Source organism: Zonotrichia leucophrys, chromosome Z, assembly GCF_028769735.1.
Source record: "Zonotrichia leucophrys gambelii isolate GWCS_2022_RI chromosome Z, RI_Zleu_2.0, whole genome shotgun sequence".
NCBI classification, from domain to species: Eukaryota; Metazoa; Chordata; class Aves; order Passeriformes; family Passerellidae; genus Zonotrichia; species Zonotrichia leucophrys.
Window position 1 is genome coordinate 28,163,983 of NC_088200.1, and position 23,467 is coordinate 28,187,449.

Consider the following 23,467-nt stretch of genomic DNA (forward strand, 5'->3'; position numbering starts at 1 on the left):
TAAAATATTTTTTCTAGTAAAGTTGGTTTCAAGAAGAACTTTAACGTATTATTGGGAGTAAGCGCATTTAGTAGAAAACACAGTGTTTCCTCTTCTGCAGCCTCAGCAGGCACAAATCTTCAGGTGTCTTTATGTGTAAGGACTGTAAGTCTTAGAAAGCTGTTGAGAACTACTGAACTCTTCAGTGGCTGTTTGTGTATACATGGGTTTAAGTCTGGAGCAGAAAGGCCCACGAGATTGTACATATTATGGTATCCTGAGACACTTCGGACCGGTCATCCTCCATGGACAGGAACTGTGTCAGAACCCAAATAGCCGCAAACTGGAAGTTCTGCTTTTGTGACAACACCCTCAGGAACTGCACTTTTTTTCAGTAAAGAGAAAGAAAGATGTCACTCAAGAAAGTGTGTTTTGCCATTAAAATTTGGAAAAGTGGCACAAAGTGACGGAGGCAGCTGAGAGGTTTGTGACCGCACCACTGCCATCGGCTGCAGGCACACACATACAACCCCGACTTCCCAGAGGTGTTGGCTTCCAGGGACCAGGAGACACAGCCAGAGCAGAGCGGAGCTGTAGCCTCTGAATTAATACCTTGGCATTTTCTCTCCCTCAGCTGAGTAGGCTTCCAACCTACCCCCACTCTTCATCTGATGCTGTGGTGGCTTCTCGCTGCGTTTCTGCCTGCTTTAATTACGTGTTTAGTCACCCATAGATCAGAGATCTCTTTTAAAAAAAAAAAAAAGGCAACCAAACCCCCCTCCCCTCCCCAGGTTCTGTGTAAAGCCATTGAAGGAGAACATGTGCCTGTACTGAACTGAAACATTTTGGCTTCATACATGGAGAAATTGTTGTGTTTTACACTTCTAGCGAGTTTTTCTGAAAGCTTGCAGAAGAAGCAATAGCTGCCTGATCCATTCAAGCTATTTATGTTTTATATTTCCCTCTTTTAGTTTTGCTTCTAATATAAAAACTCCTCCAGTACCACTTTCTCAGATAATGTGTGCTGGATAGAAGGAAAAAAAAAAGTAACTTTGCTTTAACTTTTCCTACCTTACAGAATCATGGAATCAGTTAGGTTGGAAAACACTCTTATGACCATGGAGTTTAACAAATCTTCTCCTAAGTATATGAATATTTTGAATCTAGTAAACTTTTCTGTATGTAGGCACTTCACCATTAGTTCTTTCCCTGCATGGTGTCTGATGTATCTCCAAAAATCAGGGAAATTTTATCAGTTTGTGTTCAAGTAACGAGGACTTGTTAGACACTCTTCAGTGAAGAAAAGCCCTTTTCAGTCTTCCACTCAAAAAATCATTAGGCAAGCTTAAAAAAAAGAGTGAGTCATGTTCTACTGTCTTGTTCTCTTAATTTCTAGGCTATTTTATTTTTCTGGGGACAATAGAGCTTTATCTTGTATGCGTTATTAAAAAACAAACAAACAAAAAAAATTAAAACCCATAACAAAAAACCCAACCAAGCAGACAAAAAATAAACCCCAACCCAAACAGAACATTCAATCTCTTTTAAGTTGTTCAGTAGAGTTGTTTTCTCCTATGAGCCATGCGGAGGCTGCGATCCATGCTCAGAGTTCTTGTTGACATGGCTGAACTGGGAACAAGATAAACAGTCTGAGATAAGATCAGGGTGATTTTTCTGTCTGAGGGGAGCATTTATCATCATATGCTTTTGTGGAGAGATCGTCACTGTGCAGCAAGAATGCGATGTACCAGAAAACTCTGTCCAGGCACAGAGAATGGGGCTGCTCACCACACCATGTGCTTACTGGGGTGCCATTTCTCCCCAGAAGAGATTATCCAGAATCTGAGCTCCACCAGAAATTCTGTCACTTCCTAGATTTTGCTTAATAAGTTCACAGGGTGCTATGTGAAATACAGTTTTAAAAAACCTCCTGTATTCAAAGAGTAGAAAGGAGAGCTACAGAAATATAGCACATGCCAGTTATGTTATTCAGCAGTATTTCTAGGAGGTGCATCTCCTGAGGCAGTAAGAACTAAAGAAATGATAAAGAGAGAATTTTTGCAAATTGCTACTGGCTTTCACTTTTTCTTGGAGATGAGTTCAGAGAGAAAAGGGAAGACAGTCCAAAAGGGAATGCAGGACTGTTGGAGTCTGGCACATGTTGGGACGCTGTGGCACAAACCACCAAGGAAGACTGTTTGTGTTAGAGCAGACGATCCAGGATAATTGGGCACTAATCCACTGTGCATTGATGAGCATTGATGGTGTGTGATGCTCATAAATAAGGACAAACTTGCAAGTCAAGCACAGCTCAGGCTTTTCACAGTTTTTGATGGGAATTTTAAAATAGGAACTCTTTAATGAATTTGAGGAAAATTGTGAATACCAATGAAATTCATCAATTAGAAAAACAGTTGGCCATACAAGTAATTAGCCACCGCAGAAACATAATTTAGCTTATACTGTGGTTCTCCCTGTCAAGAGATCACCTGAATCTGAATCTTAAATTTAAACTAAAATTTCTGTTATTTTTTAATCTTTTAGAAAGCCAGATTGTGCCCTATAAAGTTCATCTTGAATGTGCATTCCCTTAACAGCAGCTTACAGTACAGTCTTCAGAGATAACCATATTTACTCCATGTTGAGAGTTGGTTTTATAGCTGTCTCAGGTGAGGAAGATTGAAGAAGTTGTAGATAGCTGTGAAATGTGTCTTCAGACACATGCTCAGCTGTGTCTGTGTGCTTAGAATTTGCAATTATAAAAATTATTTTGGTTTTGAATTTATATTGTGGTATTTTTGTATTAAAATATTTTGTTTCATCTCACATGTCAGTAATGACACAATATACAGTGCACTTACTGATGTATGTCATAATTATTGCACTACCAAACATAGTTTTAAAAATCATTGCCTAATTCTCACTGGTCACCAAATATAGTGGCCTTTCTCCTGATGATCTGTGCGGCCTTTTCAGACCAATAAGATATTTTGCCAGAAAGACACATTTCTGTGTGAACTTCTATTGAAATCAGTACATTTTCAAAGCTTTCTGATTTTAATGAGGAAGGCCATTTCTTTTGAGGATGGTAATTTTTTGATATTTTTTTTTTCTTCTAACAGAAGCTGCCATTGTTGCAGCTCTGTCTTTTCAGTGCCAGAACCACTGCTAATGCTGAGTTCTTTACCCAGTTTTGTTTTCCCTGACTGCATGCACCACAGTTTGCCCTTTTCCTGCTTGGAAAAGCTCTGCCTTCTTTTTTCTAGGACTTCTGAGTTTGTCACTCAAATTCTCTTGCCATAGCTCACTGTAGTTTTTGAACTTCTGATTCTTGTTGAAAGGATCAAAGGTTTTAGATGGTGAAAATGTTTTTATATGTACAGAGAAGCATCTATGAGCATGAAGAGTTTTCTGGTCTCCATATCTACTCACCATTTCCTGTAATTGTAGGAAAAAGGCCAGATAATCTAAGAGGTTCTTTCTATTCTTATTTTCCTATTAACCATCTTCATGTTTAGAAAACAAAACACAATGCAGCACAATAAAAAGCAAATATATGAGAAGAGAGGAAAAAAAATTAAAAAACCCCAGAAAATACAAAACATGCTCTGACAACAACTGGGAATTCAGCCCTTTACTATGAATTTGGATTTTGCTTTCTGCTACATCACAGTTTGCTGATTACTAACTTTGTCATGGTGTAATTTCCCAGAAATAATTCCTGTTGCACTTTGATCTGCCACTCCTGCAGCTTGTGTGGTAAGGCCTTTCTGCTGAACTTCATATCACTTCCTAGTGCCATTGCTTTGTATACAGTGTTGGAGAATGATTAGGGAGAAGAATAATAACATCAGTAGCAATATTACATTATATTCACTATAGTATTTTGTGAAGATGGTCTGCAAGGACAAATAAAGAGGTTTTGTAAAAATAAATATTTGACTCATGGGTGAAAAAGAGCCTTAATTAATACATTATACATGATACAGTTTATTTGGAAACAAGCATTTTCAAGTATTTTAGTGCTGCTTTCTTGCATTCTTTTTTGATATATTCTGTTTCGCTTTGTCTCATGTATCCTGTCTAATTACAGTAAAAAAAATGTAGTTAGCAGGATGCTAGCCAGATACTCCCTTGCTGTCTTCACTTCTGATGTTTCAGAAAGATACACATGCATTTTCCCAGAGCAGTGTTGTGTAACTCCCTCCTGCAATGGTTTATGTTAATTTTGAAAGGCAAGTAGGACTTCTGATTTCTTACGTAGATTAGGGCTGGTATTAAATATTAAGTAAGGCAAAGAATACAAAAGAAATAGAAATTTTGTTATTTCCTCGAGCCTTTAGGGCTGGCAAAAGTAGGGGGCTAAGCTTGGCATAAGTCAGTTAATAATTTTTTCTCAGGCATGTATTGACAACAGGTTAGACTAGTTAAGTCAAATAATGCAACGGGTTTAATAGCTCTGTTCACTTCTGAAAATCACCATCAGTAACAGTCAGTTCTAAGTGTGAATTCTGTGTATGGAGTGGCATTTTTTGGCTTGCAATATAGGTATGACATTGAGATTCACAGACTATGCAAATCTACAAGGAATACAGAAAAATGAATTAATAAAATAAGTCCCACTAAACTGTGAGGAGTGCAAGGCAAATAAAAGACGAAATTAAATTTCTTTATTTGGCATAGATTTAAATCTGGGTTTAAAATGAGAAAAGTTCATCTTGTTTTATCTTACATTTTCCTGTTTGTACCATGCAGCAACACCAAGGTTGGTTTCAGGGGTACCAATAGCAAAATTATCTTGTGAATATCAAGTTTTAGAAGCGATAGTTCCTTGGTATAAGTGCATGTCTGGATTGCAGTTGATGTTGAGGGCAGAGAAAATGGGAGGCAAATAATGCCCATGGAATGAGCAAAAGTATGCATGCTGAAAAGCAGAGAACAGCTTTTAGTAAACACCAGAGCAGGGATGATGTTTGTCTCGATGCCAGTAGCAGGGGTGGAACTTGGAGTGAGCTTGGATTTAGGCTTGGATTTGGGGTCAGCTAGTGCTCAAGCTTCTGTTCCTCTTCTCCCTCTCACTCACTTTTCTTGTGAGTGAGACTGTGTGCTCCGGGCTCTCAGGAAAACCTGTGGCTGCAGAGCTGTGCCAGCACAACACAGAGATTCACAGTGAGTTTCATACTAGATGGGAGTAGTTTCAGTGGCTATTTCCAAGATACAAGGCCATTCTCTGAACAGTAGCTGTCATCCTGCAAGGACTCCGAAATATGTTTATCTTCTGGGAAACTTAGAAAAAAAAAGTGCAAGTGTTTATAAATGTACACAGTGCAATGTTCAGCCTGACAGTTAATACTGGAAAGCTGTTCCCGTTTCAGATATTGCACACACAGTGTTGCCATCCATTTTAAAGCTGTTTCCTCTTTCCACAAAACGTCCTAACACTTCTCTCCCATCAGCCCAGTTAGCATTTTATATTCCTGTACCCAACTCAGTAGTACCTAGCAAGCTAACACCATGTCTTCCTTCTCCTTCTTTCTCCCACTATTGACCAGCTCCAGCCCTCTGTGTCACTGCAAGTATTTGCAGATTTTGTTATCTGTTGGCACATGACCAGTGCAGTAGCTGCTTATGAGCTCTATTTGTTTGGTCCTGAGCTGTGGCAGTTCTGGTTTCCACTGTGCTGAAAAGGCTCAGAAACACTCATTAAAAAAACAGGAAAATCAGAGGCCTCCTCACAGCTACTGCAATATTTTCGTTTTAGAGAGGTGTTTGTATGAAGCTAAATTGCAGATTTAGAGATGCTAGAAGTACACAAAGTCCTGTTCTTGCTGCCTGCATGATCACCCTATTCCAACAAGGTAATTGAGAAAGAGTTAGGCATTGTTAAAATATCCAGACACACAAGAAAGAGAATCTGAAACCAAACCCTCAGCTGAACTGATAAAATAATATTATTTGTGTTTGATGAAAGTGAAATAAACTTAAAAAGAAGCTTCAGTTTAGCAGCATTTTCTCTAAGCAAATTAGAGAAAAACTCTTTCATGTGCATCTAAAACTCTTTTTGTCATAACCATTTTATTCAAACTAACATCACAGCAGTAAAATCAGATGATCCCTAGGAAGTTAACGATATATATAGAAATTGCTTTAAAATATAAAAATTTCACAATTTTTTTTAATAGCACCAGGTATAAAGGTATAGGTTAGATACCTATAAAATTTTAGAGAATAGCAATTTTGCTCTGAACAACCTACTGATGGACTAAAAAAAGATGATTTCTTATTGAATTCAATATTCTGTATTGGGGCTCCATTGCTTGTCTTCCTACAGTCTCCAAAATGCATTACTTACTACCATGGATTGTTCTGTTTGAAAATAAAGTCATGTTGCTGCTGGAGCAAATACCCAGAGCCCCTGCTTTTCAATAATCTGCTTTATTTTTAATAACTCTGGAGTTCAACATTTAGAGACTTTTGATAAAAGAGAGGTGTTCTTAACCAGTATTCCAAGAAGGTGAGCTAAATAGTTTTGTAACGGCTTTCAAATAAAAATTAAGAGTCTTGAGGGGCAGATGTTGGGGGGAAATCTTATGGCATATGAACAAATGAGTCAGAGAACATGAATCACTTTGTGTTGCAGGCAGAATTATCATAAGTATTAACTTTCTTGCACAGGATTACAGACTTGATGCGGCAGATTGTTACCACCTGCAGTATTTTCTTTCTGACTCAGTGTTATCAAGGTGTGGTAGTGCTCAAGATCAGACATAAGTGTTTTATTGTTGCTAAGCAGATCCTGTAGAAAAAGCTGCTTATCAGTTAAAAGAATAATCCAAAAGGAATCAGTTAACCATTAACTGATAGAACAATAAGTAATATGTATCTCGATCCCCAACACATATATTTCTGCATTTTCATGTGTCTATATATATTAGAACCTTCACTGTATTTCTTCTGACCTATGACATAATGTCACATTAAAAATGCTACACGTGTTGGAGGCAGATGAATCCCCAAAGGCTCTCCACCAAAGCTGCCCCTGGTGAATCCAGTGCAGTGTACTGACATGCAAGTAAAGCTTCTGAACAGTTCTGGAGAGGACTCCCACACCAGAATGCCTTGGGTGCTCATGAGAGCCTCTCTACCTGCTACCTGTAGTGTGCTATGCAATGCTGCTGAACTTTTTCAGTATCATTTAGGACATAATCAAGTTCCTTTTCCTTTAGGTTGTTGGTTGGTTCACCTTGGAGTGGCTATCCTGCGAACAGAACTGGAGATATATATGCATGTCCTGTTGGTGTCTCCAAAACCACATGCAAAAAATTGAATTTACAAGGTATGTTCTAACTAACGGTGTCTTGCTACACTTGTTAAGTTTTCCCCTGTGTGTGTATGAGGCCAGTCTACCTTATTAAAACTTTTCTTAACTAGCTGTCTGCATAACCTCAGATTCTGTGAAGGTGTGTGTGTGCTGCAAGGCCTCAGTGCTGATGAGACCTGTGTCTGTCTGAGCAAAAATTGGACCCAGGCCAGGTGATGCCAGCTGCTGGAGACACTGGGGTCTTGGTGTCACCCCCTGGAGCACCTGGGGTCCTTACCCTCCAGCAAAGGGGCAGGAACACTGTGGGTCCCAGAGCCAGTGGCTAGTGGGCACAGGGCTCCATGCTGGCAGGCGCTTGCCCCTGTCCTCCCTAAGCCAGGTAGGGGTGTGTGTTTGTGCCTGCAAACTAGCTATAAAATGGAGTTCAGGTTGGGATACAGCGAAAATACGAGGCAGCAGGGTGTGTTGAGATTGCTCCTTTGTGTTTATTTGTGGTGCAGATAATTTCTGCCCTCCACTGGCCCTTCCAGTTTTTTGTCTAAAGCCTGATACTGGATCAGAGGAGTCTGGTGTCCTCAGGAATGTAACTGTAGCTACTCAGCTGCATCTATTCAGCCAGCCAAAAACATGCAATATGTAGATTTTTTTCTTCCTCTCTTTTGCCTGCAGCTGTCTTCAGGGCAGATACTCTAAATGGCCGTACTTAATTGATGTCTATATTTGATGGTTAGCAATTTTTTTTCCCAAAGATTGGCTTTTGTTTCTTTTATTCTTTTACAAATTGCAAATTTCTACATGCAGTTTATCTCAGAATTGCATGTAGAAATTTGGAAAAGGCACCTTAGATTATGAAAAATCAAGTTTTTGAAATTAATTCTAACTTAGTAAATTGATTCTACACCTTTATCTATTATTCTGTCATTACTTAATTTAATTTTATTTCAGCTTTAATAAATATTCCAAATGTGACTGAAATTAAAAAGGACATGAACCTTGGCTTGACTCTGATACAGAACTCAAAAACTGGAGGATTTCTGGTATGTATCAAGATCATATGCAGTACACACAGAATCTTCAAAAGAGAATCAAGAAACCAGAATTATCCACATATTTTCATAAGTGCAGGCTAAATGTATTTTATTATGCAGCATGGATTAGTACATCCCACTGCACTTACCTAGGGTCCAAAATCAATTGTAAAATGTATCATTAATGCAGGAAAAATTGTGAAGTCTCTCCTTTGTTGTTTATCTAAACATCCTACTTAATGTCTCAGTGATTCAAGTCAGACAATACAGGCAATAATATTTCCACCATTAAATTATTTAAGGTGGTCTTGTATAGTTCTGATTGTGCTTTCAATGGGCTTTATATAACCTCTATCATTAACACTTGCACAGGCACTGTTCTCCTGAGATATCAGTATTTCTAGCCCCTTTTATTTGGTCAGTGAGCTTGGAGGAGGAGGCATTTTCTCTGTGTATATTTCACAAACCACTGTCCTTGGAGCCTGCTAAATAGAATTCTTACTTGAAAGGAAGTGCATGCCTGTTTTACAAGCTTTTTTATGATCCTAGTCATAAGCACGAAAACTCTTGGTGTGTAGGTGTATTTCAGTATGATGTAGCCTTGTGCAGTGCGTTAGTAAAACAATAAAATACAGAGAGAAGGGCTCTAGGCTGTCCTTAAGCTTTGTATTTTTTGTTGCATCTTCCTAGTAAGCACAAAAGTATTCAAGTGTTTATTATATTCACTAACATGTAGTTACATGTAATACATGAAGTACTTAGAGTTATGTCTAATTCCAACCTTTCCAGCAGTCCTCATGGAATTAGTAAAGTTATTAATAACTTCAAAATACAGGAACAGTATTTTCTTGACTTGAAGAAGGCCTTGATTAAAATATCTTATTCTCTCTCTTGAATAATACTTTCAATTACTTTTAATGTCGTGTGCATACCCACTTTTAGTCAGTATGAGTAACTAGAGTGTTTTAAAATATCTCATGCAGGGAAATTTGAATTTTCTAATAATATTTGAACTCTCAGTTAAAAAGTATTTCCTGATCCACAGGTTATTGATTGAGTGTCCTTAAAAAAAAAAAACAAAAACAAAAAAACACCAACACAAAAAATCGGGTTGAATTCTAAGACATAAACAGTCATGCTTTCATCCAACAGAAGTTCTTTTTTAACATAAAGAGAGTGAGGTTCTGGAGACAGGTGCTTATCTGTTACTCAGCCTCAACAAACACCAAAAGCCCCGTGGTTTAATTGTGGCAGGTATTGAACCCAGTGCGTGGACAGCCTGCTCCTATTTGCAAGCTGCTTCCAGCTGGGACTTTGCTCCAAGACTCTGTCTGTGGCAGCTGGCCTCTGTGATGGGCTCTGTGGGTTATTTCAGGCCTTCCTCCTCCCAGCTCACTGTTCCCCTTCCTCCTGAGGCCTCTCCCAGCCTCCCTTTGCCTGTCCCAGTCTGTGCTGCATGCCCCGTCCCTGGGCTCTTTGGCTTGGGAGTGTGACCCAGGCTGGGACATCTGTGCTGCAGCTCCCAGTCCTGCTGGGATGCTGTTTGATGCCAGGGGATTGCTTCCCACAGGTATTCCAAGTGCACGACAGTAATTTCCCACATGCTCATTACACTTTTCTGAGGCATGCTTAGTCCTGTTGGAGAGGGGCTGAAGAATTTCACTGATGGTTAACAAGGTTTTTCTGGATTTCCCATGTAAGTTTTTATCAGTTTGTTTACTGGGCAGTGCTGTGCCTTTAGTTGAAAGAAGTAGCTCTCATCTCCCTGCAGGTAAAACCTCCCTTCTCTATTTGACAGCCCAAACCACCCTTCTCCTTTGCCTTGCTAAACAAATACAGTTTTTTGGCTGAAATGTTCTTTTAAAATAAGTCTCTCTCAAACATCACTGACCAGGTCTCTGCTGTATTCCATGTGAGTCGTTCCCAAGCACTATACAGTGCATTTGGTATTTCCCCAACTCAACAGGTTCTTGTCATGCATCTTGAAGCCATATTTGCTTTGTATGCTGGCTGCATGCTTCCAGACACTCTGCAGTCATCCAGTGCCCAATCCATCTGCTTCTCTCCCTTCTAGTTTATGCCCACATCTCTTAATGTTAGTCCTGCAGGAAAAGTTTCTGCCCCTTTATAACTTTCTGCCTTTCAAGTTCATCCTTGATGATGTGTGTCCCCCCCTGTCCTTGATATGTGGTCTCCCCTTCAGTAATGATGCATCTTAGATTTCTGACTGAAGCAGTGCTAGAACATTAATTTCCCCCCGTTTTTATTCCTCTGAAGATCAACAAAGATTATTAGAACATTTTTGCTTTTTGCTCCAAGGTTAACATCACAGTTTTCAACTACCAACAATACAGAAAAAAAAGTTAGAAAATGGGCGAATAAGAACAATCTAAAAAGAACTTTAAATTAATTTTAAAGGCCAGTAACCCTCCTCCAGCTCCATACAGATGATTTATTTTGTACCTTTCACCTTGCTAAAAATCTGGCTTTTCAGTAAGAACTAACCATGCTTCATGTAGCAGCTAAAAAAAGCACTTGATCTCAAGATCAGATAATGTGGATATACTTCCTTTCTCATCTGCAAAATCCGCCATCTGGTCAAATATCTTAGGATAGTTTGATGTTGTCTCTCACTGGGAAACCAAGTGGGTGATTTAGCTTATTTTCGATTTTTGAATTTAATTACTTTTTTCTACCCTCTACTATTCTTGAGAGAAGTCCCTCTTATCCTAAATAAAGGTGGGTGCAACCAGAGTGTGTATATAAGGAAACTACAATTTCTCACAGAATAGTTGGAGAGAGGTTATGTAGAGGTTACATTTATTTCCTGGAGTTTATAATGTTTTCTTTTAAGAAGGAAATACACTCACCGACTCGCCACCTCAACCCACACACACAACTCCCCCTATACTCTCACGGCAAGATACTGCCTTAATATATGGTTGATATCAGTACATATAAAGATGTTGGAAGATGTAAATGATAGCAGGATGATGAAAACACTGCTGTTAACAGAGGTTGTTTCCAGCAGCGAAGCAGGGTCATTTTCCCCCAAAGCCAACGAAACCCCGGGGGGGAATGTGCGGCCAGGCAGCCCAGTGAGAGAGCGCTCACCGCGAGCTGCTGCAGTGCACCCTGTAGATGCCAGGTGAATTCCCGTTGGGACGAGCCTTTCGGAGGCTTCCCAGCTGTCGGTCCCCCGCTCGGGTCCCGGTTCCCGGCTCGGGTCGCGGTTCCCCGCCCGCCCCTCACGGCGATGCCGGGCGTCCCCCCGTCCCGCCTGCGCGGCGCGCTGCCGCCACCTGGCGGCCGGTGCTGGCGCTGCAGCGCGGGATGGGCGGGGGCCGCAGCGGCGGGAATTCCTTTCGCTCCCTGAGGAACTCTGTGAGAGGGGCGATGCTGGCAGGCCCCATGATCCCCGAGGGCTTTGCTGTCGTCCTGCTTGTGGTGGTTTTGTGTGTAGATATGGTGAGACAAGTGTTGGTTATTTTTATCGTTTCTTTTTGTTGTTATTTTTTAAAGACTTGTGGTCCCTTGTGGGCGCAGCAGTGTGGAAGACAATACTATGCAACAGGAGTTTGTTCTGAAATCAGTCCAAGTTTTGAGATCTTAAGAAGCTTTTCTCCAGCTGTCCAAAGTAAGGCAACATGTACAAAACACATTCAATTAAAAAAAAAACCAAAACAACAAAACCAAACATATTAAAAAAAAATCAAGATATACTGTGTGGGGGACTGGTAATTTTGATTTCTTAAAAAAAAATAGTATATGCCAAAGCGGAAGTCCTGGGACTTATATGTAAAGGCTGACAAATTGTGATCCGATGCTGATGTAAATATGGCCTTAATCCTCTGTATTCAGAGGCTTTGCACCAGTGCAGGTTTAAAACCTGCATATGCTTTTATTGAGTTCTCATACTGTCAAAGCTTCCTGAGCTGAAGTGTTGCCTGTGTGAGACCTAAATATACACCTCTGTATTTACCTGAGGTGTGTATTGAGACTGCAAATGCATTTAATGTCCACTTCTTATTTTCGTTTTAGAGTGTTCCTCTGTTATAGATGTTGTGGTGGTTTGTGATGAGTCAAACAGCATTTATCCCTGGGATGCAGTGCGGGCATTTTTGAAAAAATTTGTACAAGGCTTAGACATAGGCCTTAACAAGACCCAGGTAAGTCAAAGACATATTTGAGAAAGACCAAAAAAACCCAAACAAAACCTAAACCAACTAATTTTAAAGAAAACCAAGCCTGATTCTGTGTAACTACAGTACCTCAAAGCCACAGATTACACAGTTAACCTACTCAGTGTTGAGAATTTTATCTCATGGTTATCATATTTCAAAAGGGATTAGTAATTTGATCCAAAATATAAATTAACTGAAATAGAAGTCAATATTGTATCTAGGGAAGTCAGATCTCTTTCAGACATTAGACATAAAAGTAGTTGAAAATAGCCTTTGGAGATGTGATAAAAGTAGAGCAGATTTTAATGGACTTTTCATACAACTTACATTGCAACTGCTGCATCTTTACAACAGGAACTTTTCCTGCTACTTTACTCACTGATCTTTGAGGGGTTTTTTTTCCTTTTGATTTGATGATGGTAAGGAAAATTTTATTGCCTTTTTTTTGTTTTAAACGTCTTCTGTCTTTACAGTTGTCCATTTTCCCTAAACAGTTCTGAGAACAAAGACTGGGGCACTGGAAATCTCTTTCCCAAAGGCTGCTTTCTTCCTTGGGCTACTTTGGAAGTGAGGTGCTTAAAAGCTAGGCTTCCTGCTCAGTTCTTTCTGAACCTCACCTTTAGCATGTTTTCTTTTTTGCCTTTGTTTTTAATGCACATCTTATCTTACATCTTTAGCTTCACCTGTATTAAAAACAAATAGGGTTTGAAGTGCGGATTCGAAGTGCTGTGAAGTAACTAACCTTTAGGACTTCCTTAGAAGAGATCAGACTGAGGTGCTGTCAGCTTGCAATAGAACTATTGCTATTTTCTCTTTTTTCCCAGAGCTCCTAGTATTATTGCTATCCATCAGCCCTTCCAGAAGTAACCAAGCAAACATTTAATGTCTATTTCAGATCATTTGCAGTAACATACTGTAGTCCATAACAAATGATACAAAAGTGCAAGAGCATTTTAGCTTTCTTTGCTTTTCAAATGTGTTAATATTAATTGGTTTTATATGTGTTGAAAGAGAGCTGTGCCTTTACAGACCTTTTACACCAACCTGACGCATAAGTAAGCATCATGACTCTATGTAACTAATTGTAAAGCATCATGATCTAACACCATTTTTCTTTATTGCATAGGTGGGATTAATTCAATATGCTAATGATCCCCGAGTAGTCTTCAACTTGAATACATATCAAACCAAGGATGAGGTTGTTAAAGCAATGGAGAAAACATCTCAGAAGGGAGGAGATCTCACTAATACTTTCAAAGCCATTGACAATGCAAGGTGAGATGCATTGATGATCTACCGTGCAACTGTTGTAACTTACCTCACATGGCAGTGGGAACATCTTGAGCTTCATTCCTGCTGGGAAGTTCATGTACCCAGGGCCTCTGGAGTAGGTTCCCAGCACTAGGCAGAATCCATCAGGTACATTTACAGTGTCCCATGCAGACTGGCACTGGAATACGTAGACTAGAATTGCTGAAAAGCATGTTGTTAACTATTGGGTTGAAGTCTACTCTGAAGGAATTCTGGCACCCAGCAGAGTTGTTATGTCACAGATCTCTAAACATGACAGTGCATCAAACAGAGTGGACAAGGTTTTAGGAAACATGCAAAACCACTGAAAGAAGCAAAGTTTATCCAGGGATTCAGTGGGCTCAATAACATTTGTGTTTGCAGATCAGGCTTTGGTTGGTTGCAGAGAAAATAAAAACCTCTTGTCTGTTGTCAGTTTATCACTGCAGCAGCATGAGTGTGAAAAAATAGGGAAAATTTAAACCAATGCTTTATGACTCTGAACACATGTATAAACCAGGTCCATCTCAGCAAGAAGATGCTGTTTTGAAGTTTTATCAAGTACAGAACTCTAGGCCAAAATACATGCTGAATCACATGAACTGGAGAATTTGCTTTAGGAACAGGTTCAGCTATCAATGGAATCAATATTTGCAGAAGTATTGAGAAGTCTATTATTAGTTCCATTTTTGTATGAGCTTGATGATGCCAATTCCTGGTGTCATAAAACTTTAACAGTTCTGATACAGCCCCCTTTTCATTTAGAAATATTTGTACAAAAAAATATTGTTTTTCCTGAAGTTTACATTTTTATCAGAAACACCACCCAGTCCTTCCAGCCCTATTTTTTTCCTGCTTCTTTAGTTACATTCCTTATGCACTACAGAAGCAGCTTGCTCTAATTCAGTGATGGGCATATCCATCACAGTGTGTGTGCTGGTTGCATCCATGATGGGTTGATGAGTGATAAACCCAATGTTTTATCACAGACAGTATGCCTTCTCAGCTGAGTCGGGAGGACGCCCGACGGCCACAAAAGTCATGGTTGTTGTGACAGACGGCGAATCACATGATGGCTCCAACCTGAAAACAGTGATAGGTAAATGCAATGAAGACAATATAACCAGATTTGGCATTGCTGTAAGTAATACTGAAATTATACATTACTGCATGTTTGAAGGATTGTTTTGTTATGTATGTATCAAAGTACGTGTTCTATACAAAAGTGGTGTGTAATGCACACATCGTTACACTGCTGAGACTGAAGCAAAGCCAAATTAATCCTCTGAGCTGAGGGAAGTACTGGTCTTTTCACTGGCTGAAAAAGCAGGACTAGAATTGCCTGAGCAACTTCAGTGGTTTTCTCCCTTGCCAGGCCTTATGTTCTTTTCCTGTATGAATGGTCCCTTGCATAGGAATGAACTGTAATAAGCAATTCAGTAGTATGAACAAAGGCAACTTTTTTAAACTATGTAGAATATTTGCTAAAATAACACAGGAAGAAATGGAGTAGCAGCATGATCACTCTCTCTTCTTATTTTGCTGTTTGTTTGTTTCTTTACACAAGGTTTTGGGATACTTAATAAGGCATGAACTGGATACTAAAAACTTAATTAAAGAAATCAAGGGAATTGCAAGTCACCCAACAGAGAAGTATTTCTTCAATGTGTCATCTGAGGCTGCACTGCTGGAAGAAGCAGGAACACTTGGAGAACGCATTTTTAGTATAGAAGGTAAAATACTCAATGCGTTTAAAAAAATACATCAGATTCTCCCAGCTGATGAGCTTAGGATTTTGTTTAGCTTCAGTTTGATGCAGTATTGTGAAAATGAGGGGTAGCTGGAGCTGCAGCCTTCTCCCTGCTTCACTCTACTAACGTAGGCTCTGGTTTACACAGGTGTTCCCCCAGCTACTCCACCCCTAATTAGCCTGAGGTTTAAGTTAATTTGTGCAGTTTGGGGAAAACTCCCCAGCTAATGAAAATGTCTATCATGTCACAGGCCTCAGGTACGAGGGCTTTTCCATTTGCAACCAAATGTATTTGTTGACACCTGAAGAATAAAGGGTATCTTTATGCTTGTGAGCTTCACTTGTGTGAAATCTAAGCTATTTTTAAATTAAAACAAAAACAAACTAAAACAAAACACACCACCAAAAAAACCCCAAAACCAAACAAAAAACCCAACAAAAAAACCAGACCCACAAGACAAACCAGAAGACTGGGTTACTGATGGCAGAACTGAATGCAATTTGTGTGGTGCCTACCGGGCCTCCTCCCCAGCACCACCCACACTCCTGTATTGCTCAGAGGAAGGTGTTGCAGAGGTGTCACAGAGATACTTTGGCTGTCCCAAAAGCCAGCTTTCAAATTAAAGTTAAATTGAGACCTTGGCCTTGGAGATGTGTAGCCTGCACTCAGCTCCCTCAGAAGCCTGTCTGCCACTTTCCTGTGCTCAGGAAGAAATCTTCCTGTTTCTTTGTCCTTCATTTAATCTTTGCTAGGCCCATACGGCTGCTCAAAGCAAGGGAATACATCTTTTTACTGAGCAATCCCACTGAATTCCTATCCATCTAGCTTAGGAAATGGATCTCACAGTATTTTTCAAGACAATTGCAACAGTTTTTAGGAGTCCTATATGAAAATAAAAATTTCTGTTTGGAAGTTACGAATATGCAGTCATTAAAGTTGAGAATTTCAGGGTGTTAATGCTTACTAGGAAACACAAAAAGAGACCAGCCAGAATAGCAAGACTGTGCAAACTGATTCAAGCCATCTTGACCATCATCTTCTGCCCTTTTTTTGGAAGAGACTTACAGCATGGCTCTTGGCTCCGTCTTATAATTTGCCTCAATTGAATCCTCCAAATTTTCTACATTTTACCAGCTCTGATTTTCATTTCTTGTAAATGCTTTGGCCAAATTGGTGGATATACACAGTCCCTCTATAGCTAAACTCAGAGGCAACAAGACTGGATTTTGTGCGGTTACATAGAGATAACCATATATTCATGTCTGTTTTACCAGGTACTGATCAAGGTGATACCTTCCAAATGGAAATGTCACAGGTGGGCTTCAGTGCATATTACTCACAAAAAAAGGTATGTCACTCTAATTATTTAATGATACAAATAGATATACATATGTACACATGAGTGTAAGACAAGAGAAATAAAAACACAATGTCCAATTTTAAGAGCTATTTACAAGCAGAATATCAAATTATCCTTTTAATTTTTTTACTTAAATATGTATTAATAATTATAATTGTATTATAGTTTTTTCATGTACTAATTTTGAGATGTATACAATGCTTTTTGAGATAATACAATGCTTTCAGTGATTTCTGAGTTCATGTAGCTGCAAAAATTTAATTCCTCCTTGTTTGTGACTAGCTGTATTGTAAAGCTGGTAGACAGCTACCAAAATATAAATAAATCAAATCTGAAAAGAATTTCTCTATAAATTGTAAAATTAATTATATTTGTTTAAGGCATATTTAGCTTAAAAATTAGAACCAAAAATCAGATGTATTTTAGTGCTAATCAACTTTAAGATTATCAAGTAAGTTCTCCTTGCAAAATCCAAATGTGGTTCAATCAGCTTTCAACTGAAAGTACAAGAAGGTTGTTTCTTTCTCATAACCCTAAAGATGAATGAAATAATATTTTATAAATCCCATTTATTTTCACAATTTGAAGTTTTAAATTATGAAGCAGTTGATGCTAAGAAATGGCAAAAAAAAAGAGAAACATATGGGCATTTTTTGAGGAAAATTACACATTTAATTTTATTGCAGTTTTCTGTAACAGTATGTCAGTTTAGTGAAGAATTTTAATAACTTGAATAAACTAAACTATGTTTGTTTTCTGTTTGCAAGTATAAGATTAAGTGTTTCTGTATGAAGTATTCTGTATAATGAGCCATGCTGATCTGGATTTTAGTTTTAACTCTTCTCTCAAGAGCATCTCCTTATGTAAAGAATTAAACTGTATTTATTCACATCAGCTTTTTTGTGCTCTCATTGCCACTTTTGTTGTTGAGAAAAAGGGCTTTAGTTTTCTTGTACAGCTGCATTATTGTGATCTTCAGCCTTCTCAGGATCATGGGTGCATAAAAGCATGGACTTAGCAAGCCCAACCCCAGCATGGACAGATGTAGGAAATTATCACAGTGTTTAAATAAACCCATTTTGTCATGAGTTGCAGTGCCACAGAAGCTAGAGCAGTCACTTATCCTCTTGCAGTCGAAGGGTGATAATCCCTTTTAATGGGGCAGTAAAGTCCTGCACCTAAGGAGCAACGATGAGCAGCTCCAGTCAGCTGCCTGCAGGCTTTAATCTGCATCACTGCCTTAAACCCAGTGATGTGAAATTATACATGGGATCGTCAGCTTCGCTCGCACTTCTCCTAAATCAGGTAGCTCTAAAATGTAGGCTTTTGTTTTTTAAAGGATGTTCTGCTGCTGGGTGCAGTTGGGGCCTATGACTGGAGTGGAACAGTAGTTCAGGAGTCTTCAGACAGAGCCACCACCTTTCCAAGCCATGTGTTTGAGAAGATTCTACAGGACAGAAATCATAGCTCATATCTGGGTAAGGGGCTGAAATGCAAATCTGGAAATCTATGAAACCTTGATTAAGATATTAAGGAAGTTAGAAAGTTCCCCCCTACCCAAAATGGTGTTAAGAAATTATTTGAGAATGTGAAAAAAAATTTTGGTCAAAAAGATTATTTTGTACTAGTCAATAGCTCATTGAATAAAAACTTGAATTTTTTTTTTAAATCCTACTAATATCAAAGTGGTAAGCTGAAAAAAAAATCAGTCTTTGTCACTGCTGTGGTTTAACCCGAGCTGGCAGCTAAGCAGCCACTCAGTCAGTCCCTGAAGAGGAGTGAGAATGCAGGAGAGTTCAAGTGAGTGAACTCCTGGGCTGAGATACAGACAAAATGAAAGTCAAGCATGGAAGCAAAGCAAATCAAGGGATTTATTCATCCCTTTCCATGGGCAAACAGGTGTGTTCAGCCATCCCCAGGACAGCAGGGCTCTAACAGACACAGCTGTGACATAGGTAGACAAATGCCGTCATTCCTAATGTCCCCTCCTTTCTCCTTCCTCCTTCCCCCTGCACCTTTACACACTGAGCATATGGAATGGGATAGTCATTTGTGTCACTGGTGGGCAGCTGCCCCGGCTGTGTCCCCTGCCGGCTCCCTGTGACCCCTCCCAGGCTCCTCACTGGTGGGAAACACTGAGGAGCAGACAAGGCCTTGACACTGGGTGAGCACTGCTCAGTAGTAACTAAAACATCCCTGTGTTATCAACACTGTTTCCAGCATAAATCCAAATCACAGCTCCACACCAGCTGCTGTGAAGAAAATTAACTGTATTCCAGCCAAAACCAGCACAGTCACAGAGACATAATAAATCATGTGATTTGAAAAGGCTGCTTAGTGAATCATACTGATCATTATGAGTTGCTTCTGTTACAGCATTTGAGTGTCCTTCCCCACTTCGATGTGGATAAGAAGCTGATTGACTTTCTGTTGTTTCATATGTGGTCACTGTTTTCTTAGCCTTTTCCAGTTCAGTTTATAGATTTTGAATATTACTACCACTTAATAGAGATGCAACTTATAATCTCCATATGTATTTTTGACATGCTTTTGTGACCCAATAAAGCCAGTCTGTATTCTCCGTTCATTGAACTGCTTTCTGTAAATCTTCAACATGCCTGCTCTGCTGTTTCATCCTTGAAAAATGCTACTGCATTAAGCATCTATGACTTTCTCATTCTTAAAGATATTTAACAATATGCTCTCTTTGCACCTAAGATACTCTTTTTTCCCTTATGGCTCAGCAGTACTTGCATCCAACAAAATTAATAAACCTAAACCCAAGCAAATGAGCAGTAGCTCTTTTGCGTGTATGATCTCTTCAGTCTTTCTCTTACTTAATTTTCTTAATAATTTTTAAAAGCTCAGATAGTTCCCTTTCTCTACAAGGCAGTTTCAGTGTATGTACTTTTATCTTTCTGGAGCAAACAATGTTGCCTTTTCTATCCCTTTATTTCCCTTCCACTTTCTGTCCTCCAGTAGGAGCTCTCCATACCAGCTCTGTCTCACCAGCTTGGGAGAGCCTAAGTTAAAGAGCTGCTAGAACATCACAGGCTGCTTAGTTGCTCTGCAGCCCTGCTCTGCATGGCACCCACTCACTTCAAGTGATTGTATTCTGTATTGATTAGGAAGGTGTGTACTTGTAGAATAAAATCTCGTTTTGTTGCTCATTGAAGTTGCAGTTAAAAAAGTTGTTCTCACCCTGTGTCTGAACAAAAATTAGGCTGGTGTGATGCAAAGATCAAGGCATAATCCTTTTAGACTGTGCTCCTCATATTGTTCTGCAGCTTGTTAAAGGTCTGCATATTCTGTCCCATCACTGGCATTTTGTTATTGAGTTTAACTATAGACTTTATAAAGGATTACTTTGTTTTCTTTGCTTAAAATAAATTTGCTGGAACTAAACCACAGAAATCTAAAGTATGTACTAATGCTAGATTTATACTGCTAATACATGTTTACATTTTTACAGGTATTAAATTACATTTTCTGAAAGCAAATAAATGCTAGAATAATGGTAATGACAATTAAAGTGTTCAGAGAAGTTCAATCAGCCTTCCATCTGACAAGCTGTTCATGTAGCCTCTTTTATTCAGACTAACCACTGGTCTGTTGTTTAGTGAGCTGTGGGAAAATGCACTGCAAACTTTGCAGAACCTAGGTGTTCCTCCCTAGTTTGAAAACTGGTTTAAACACTCATCTCATATTTCTCTTTATTTTTCTTTCCAAGGATACTCTTTGCATGTTTTTTTCCCTTCACAAGTGTCCCCTTCACAAACAACACATTTTTGTGGTCTACATTTTACTGAATAGGCAAAGCTATTGTGTTAGTCTGTAAACCTGCTTCAGCTTGATCTGTGTGTCATTGTTCTCTCCAGGAGAATATTGCAAATTTATGCATATGTGACAGCATAACTTCCCATCTGGAATCGTCGCTCTGTTCAATTAACATACTGGATTGACTCATCCTCTGTGCTTTTATCGATAACAAACCGATAAATTGTAATTAAAGATCTCTCACATATGTTAAATGTTGACTTCTATACCCAGGTTACTCTGTTGCTGTTCTCTCGACTGTGAGCTCTGTCTATTTTGTTGCTGGCGCACCAAGATCCAACTACACTGGCAGAGTGGTGGTTTATAATGTTGACAGTGATGGTAATGTTGCAATTGTGCAGTCACGGAGAGGCGAGCAGGCAAGTATATTTTGGTCATGAATACAGACTTTCAGGAATCTTTTTTTATTGACCCAGCAGTAAATTGCAATTTGTTTTGAAAATTCCTCTTTGTCTCAAAGCATTTAGAATCCGCTTGAACTTTTCTCTGTTGCTATACTATTTCAATGAGGTTAGCTGTTGCTCTTAAACTGTATTTTAGGAAGTCATCCACTTAGTGGCAAAAGATAATATACAAATCTAATGTATCCTTCTGTCAACAATTCAAATCAGGAGAGACTCAGTAAATTCTGCTCTGCCTTAGAAGTTATGAAGTAGATGACATCAGAAGACAGATATGGAAGCTCAATTTCATTTTCTCTTTTGGAAAAGAGGAATGGTTTTAGCTGGTTTTGGTATCATCTGTAAGACAAATCTGAGAGTAGATCAGAGGCTGGGTAGTTTCCTGTGCAGTTATAAAAAATACATACTTCCCATATCTTACTTTCTCTTGGCATTTGTATTGCTGAGTGGTAAAGCCATAGCAGCAACTACGGGACAGAAATAGTGAAATATGTGTAAGGATATGATTCTTCCAACAATGGAGCATGCTTCGGAGTAATTTAATTCATCAGCATTCAGTAGCATTAGAGTATTAGTGGATATAAGTTTTCTGAATCAGGTGCTAAAACATGATTTACAAAAGCCACATACAGCAACAACCCATTTGCTTATGATTTCAGATTGGCTCCTACTTCGGCAGCGTGGTGTGTTCAGTGGATGTCAACAGGGATTCTGTGACAGATGTGCTGCTGGTGGGTGCACCAATGTTTATGAATGACCTGAAGAAGGAAGAAGGGAGAGTGTACATGTTTTCCATCACAAAGGTAAAAATGGCTCAAGCTAGCGCTGCTTAGGGCTAATTTCTTACAAATCAGATTGGCCACATGCATGCTGAAAGACCTTTGGCTTCTCCAGATCCTCAAAGTCACTATTAAGTGAATCTTTTCAAAGTGTTAGTAATATTTAAAGTGACTTTTTAACAAGAAACAGAGCATGTGCTTATCCTGGGATGTGGCATAAGGGCAGGGATGAATGGTGCCAAGCCTTTCTGGTTAGGGGGCCTTCCTATGGAGGCCTTTCCAATGCTGCCTTACATGTTCTGCTTTTCAATAGCAGCTGCAAACTTGCCCCAGAACCGCTTGTGCATGTAATCTGGGAATTAGGCAGCTGGAACAGACCAAAATGGAGCCAATGAGCAAGGCAGTAGATAAGCACTGTTAGGGGTCAGGGGCCTGGTGCTCTCTGTGTCTCCCTGGGCCTGGTGTCAGGCAATGTAATTCATGCTAATATAGCATGGGTTGGCTGTATCTCTGAAAAACCTAGCTCAAGGCTTTTGCTAAGTAATTTGCCATTTGTTTTTGGTGAATGTATTTTGTATTCAATGTATCCAATGTATTTTGTATTGAATGTATTCAATGCCTGACAGTATTCCCAAGGCAGTTCTGAGAAATGCTCTTCTACGAGCTTTCTGCATTGTTACATAGACTCTAACACTGGATTGTTACCATAACTCTTGTTGTCCCCTCTGTTCAGTAAAGCTTAGTATCATTGGTCTGATGCTTGACTGACAGTGCTTTTTATTCAGACCCATAGTAGTTGTTTTCAGAATGTATATATTAACCATACTGAGCCCTCTGGCATTTTTGAAGTCTTTCCTTCACTGGATGTCTGCAAAGCAAATTAATTTATGACATCCATCAGAGAAAACAGAAAATGGTCTCTTTACTAGGTAAATTGGCAATCAAATAAATAGAGAGGTCCTCTTCAGCAGGACCTCAGTCAGAGTATCCTGATGCAACAGGAAACTAACCTAAAACAATTTCAATGTAGATGGAGGAGCTGAAAGTTGGCAGATGACATTGGTCTTTTTGCCTATGCTATCAGACATAAGATATGAAAGAAAAAAAAAAGGAAAATTTTTTTTTCTTTGCTTTTGAAAACCAAATAAATTGGAAGACTATCTTACAATTTTTAGTTGTCAAATGTTGGGTTTAAATTTTAAATAAGAAAGAATAACAAAAGGTACTTTTAGTGTTTTTTAAAAATAATCTGGATTTGTGCAAGTTTTCCTGTTGCGCAAGTAATACTTTTCTAGTCATTTTAAATAAATAACTTGGCTGTTATTTCTAAAATTTTAAGCACAGTATGGTAACTGAAGTTAAAGGTGAGAATGTTATTTGCCAGAGCTGCATTTTATCTAGTGTAAATGGGATTATTTAACTATGAAGATCTCCAATCTTTCTTTCTTCATTGGCATTGGAGAGGTCAGGAGTTTACCATTTGGACACATGTTTTTTGCATTAGTTTAGTAAGGAAATTCCATTTCTGTTTCAAAGA

At 39.0% G+C, this 23,467-nt stretch overlaps 1 protein-coding gene and 1 long non-coding RNA gene across 3 annotated transcripts in view; one reads left to right on the forward strand and one right to left on the reverse strand.

Moving 5' to 3' along the window:
* ITGA2 (integrin subunit alpha 2) overlaps positions 1 to 23,467 on the forward strand; it is a 67,531-nt gene that overhangs the window by 19,576 nt on the left and 24,488 nt on the right. For both annotated transcript variants that reach the window (XM_064736529.1, XM_064736530.1), the window contains exons 3-13: positions 7,206 to 7,315; positions 8,246 to 8,337; positions 11,851 to 11,965; positions 12,370 to 12,497; positions 13,639 to 13,787; positions 14,792 to 14,942; positions 15,370 to 15,535; positions 16,828 to 16,901; positions 18,253 to 18,391; positions 20,964 to 21,109; positions 21,811 to 21,954. In XM_064736529.1, coding sequence (XP_064592599.1) covers positions 7,206 to 7,315; positions 8,246 to 8,337; positions 11,851 to 11,965; positions 12,370 to 12,497; positions 13,639 to 13,787; positions 14,792 to 14,942; positions 15,370 to 15,535; positions 16,828 to 16,901; positions 18,253 to 18,391; positions 20,964 to 21,109; positions 21,811 to 21,954 — 1,414 coding nt within the window. The remainder of the gene's footprint in view (positions 1 to 7,205; positions 7,316 to 8,245; positions 8,338 to 11,850; positions 11,966 to 12,369; positions 12,498 to 13,638; positions 13,788 to 14,791; positions 14,943 to 15,369; positions 15,536 to 16,827; positions 16,902 to 18,252; positions 18,392 to 20,963; positions 21,110 to 21,810; positions 21,955 to 23,467) is intronic.
* LOC135459997 (uncharacterized) overlaps positions 1 to 23,467 on the reverse strand; it is a 30,152-nt gene that overhangs the window by 807 nt on the left and 5,878 nt on the right. The window contains exon 2 of the long non-coding RNA XR_010443135.1: positions 13,831 to 14,885. This is a non-coding gene — a long non-coding RNA (uncharacterized LOC135459997). The remainder of the gene's footprint in view (positions 1 to 13,830; positions 14,886 to 23,467) is intronic.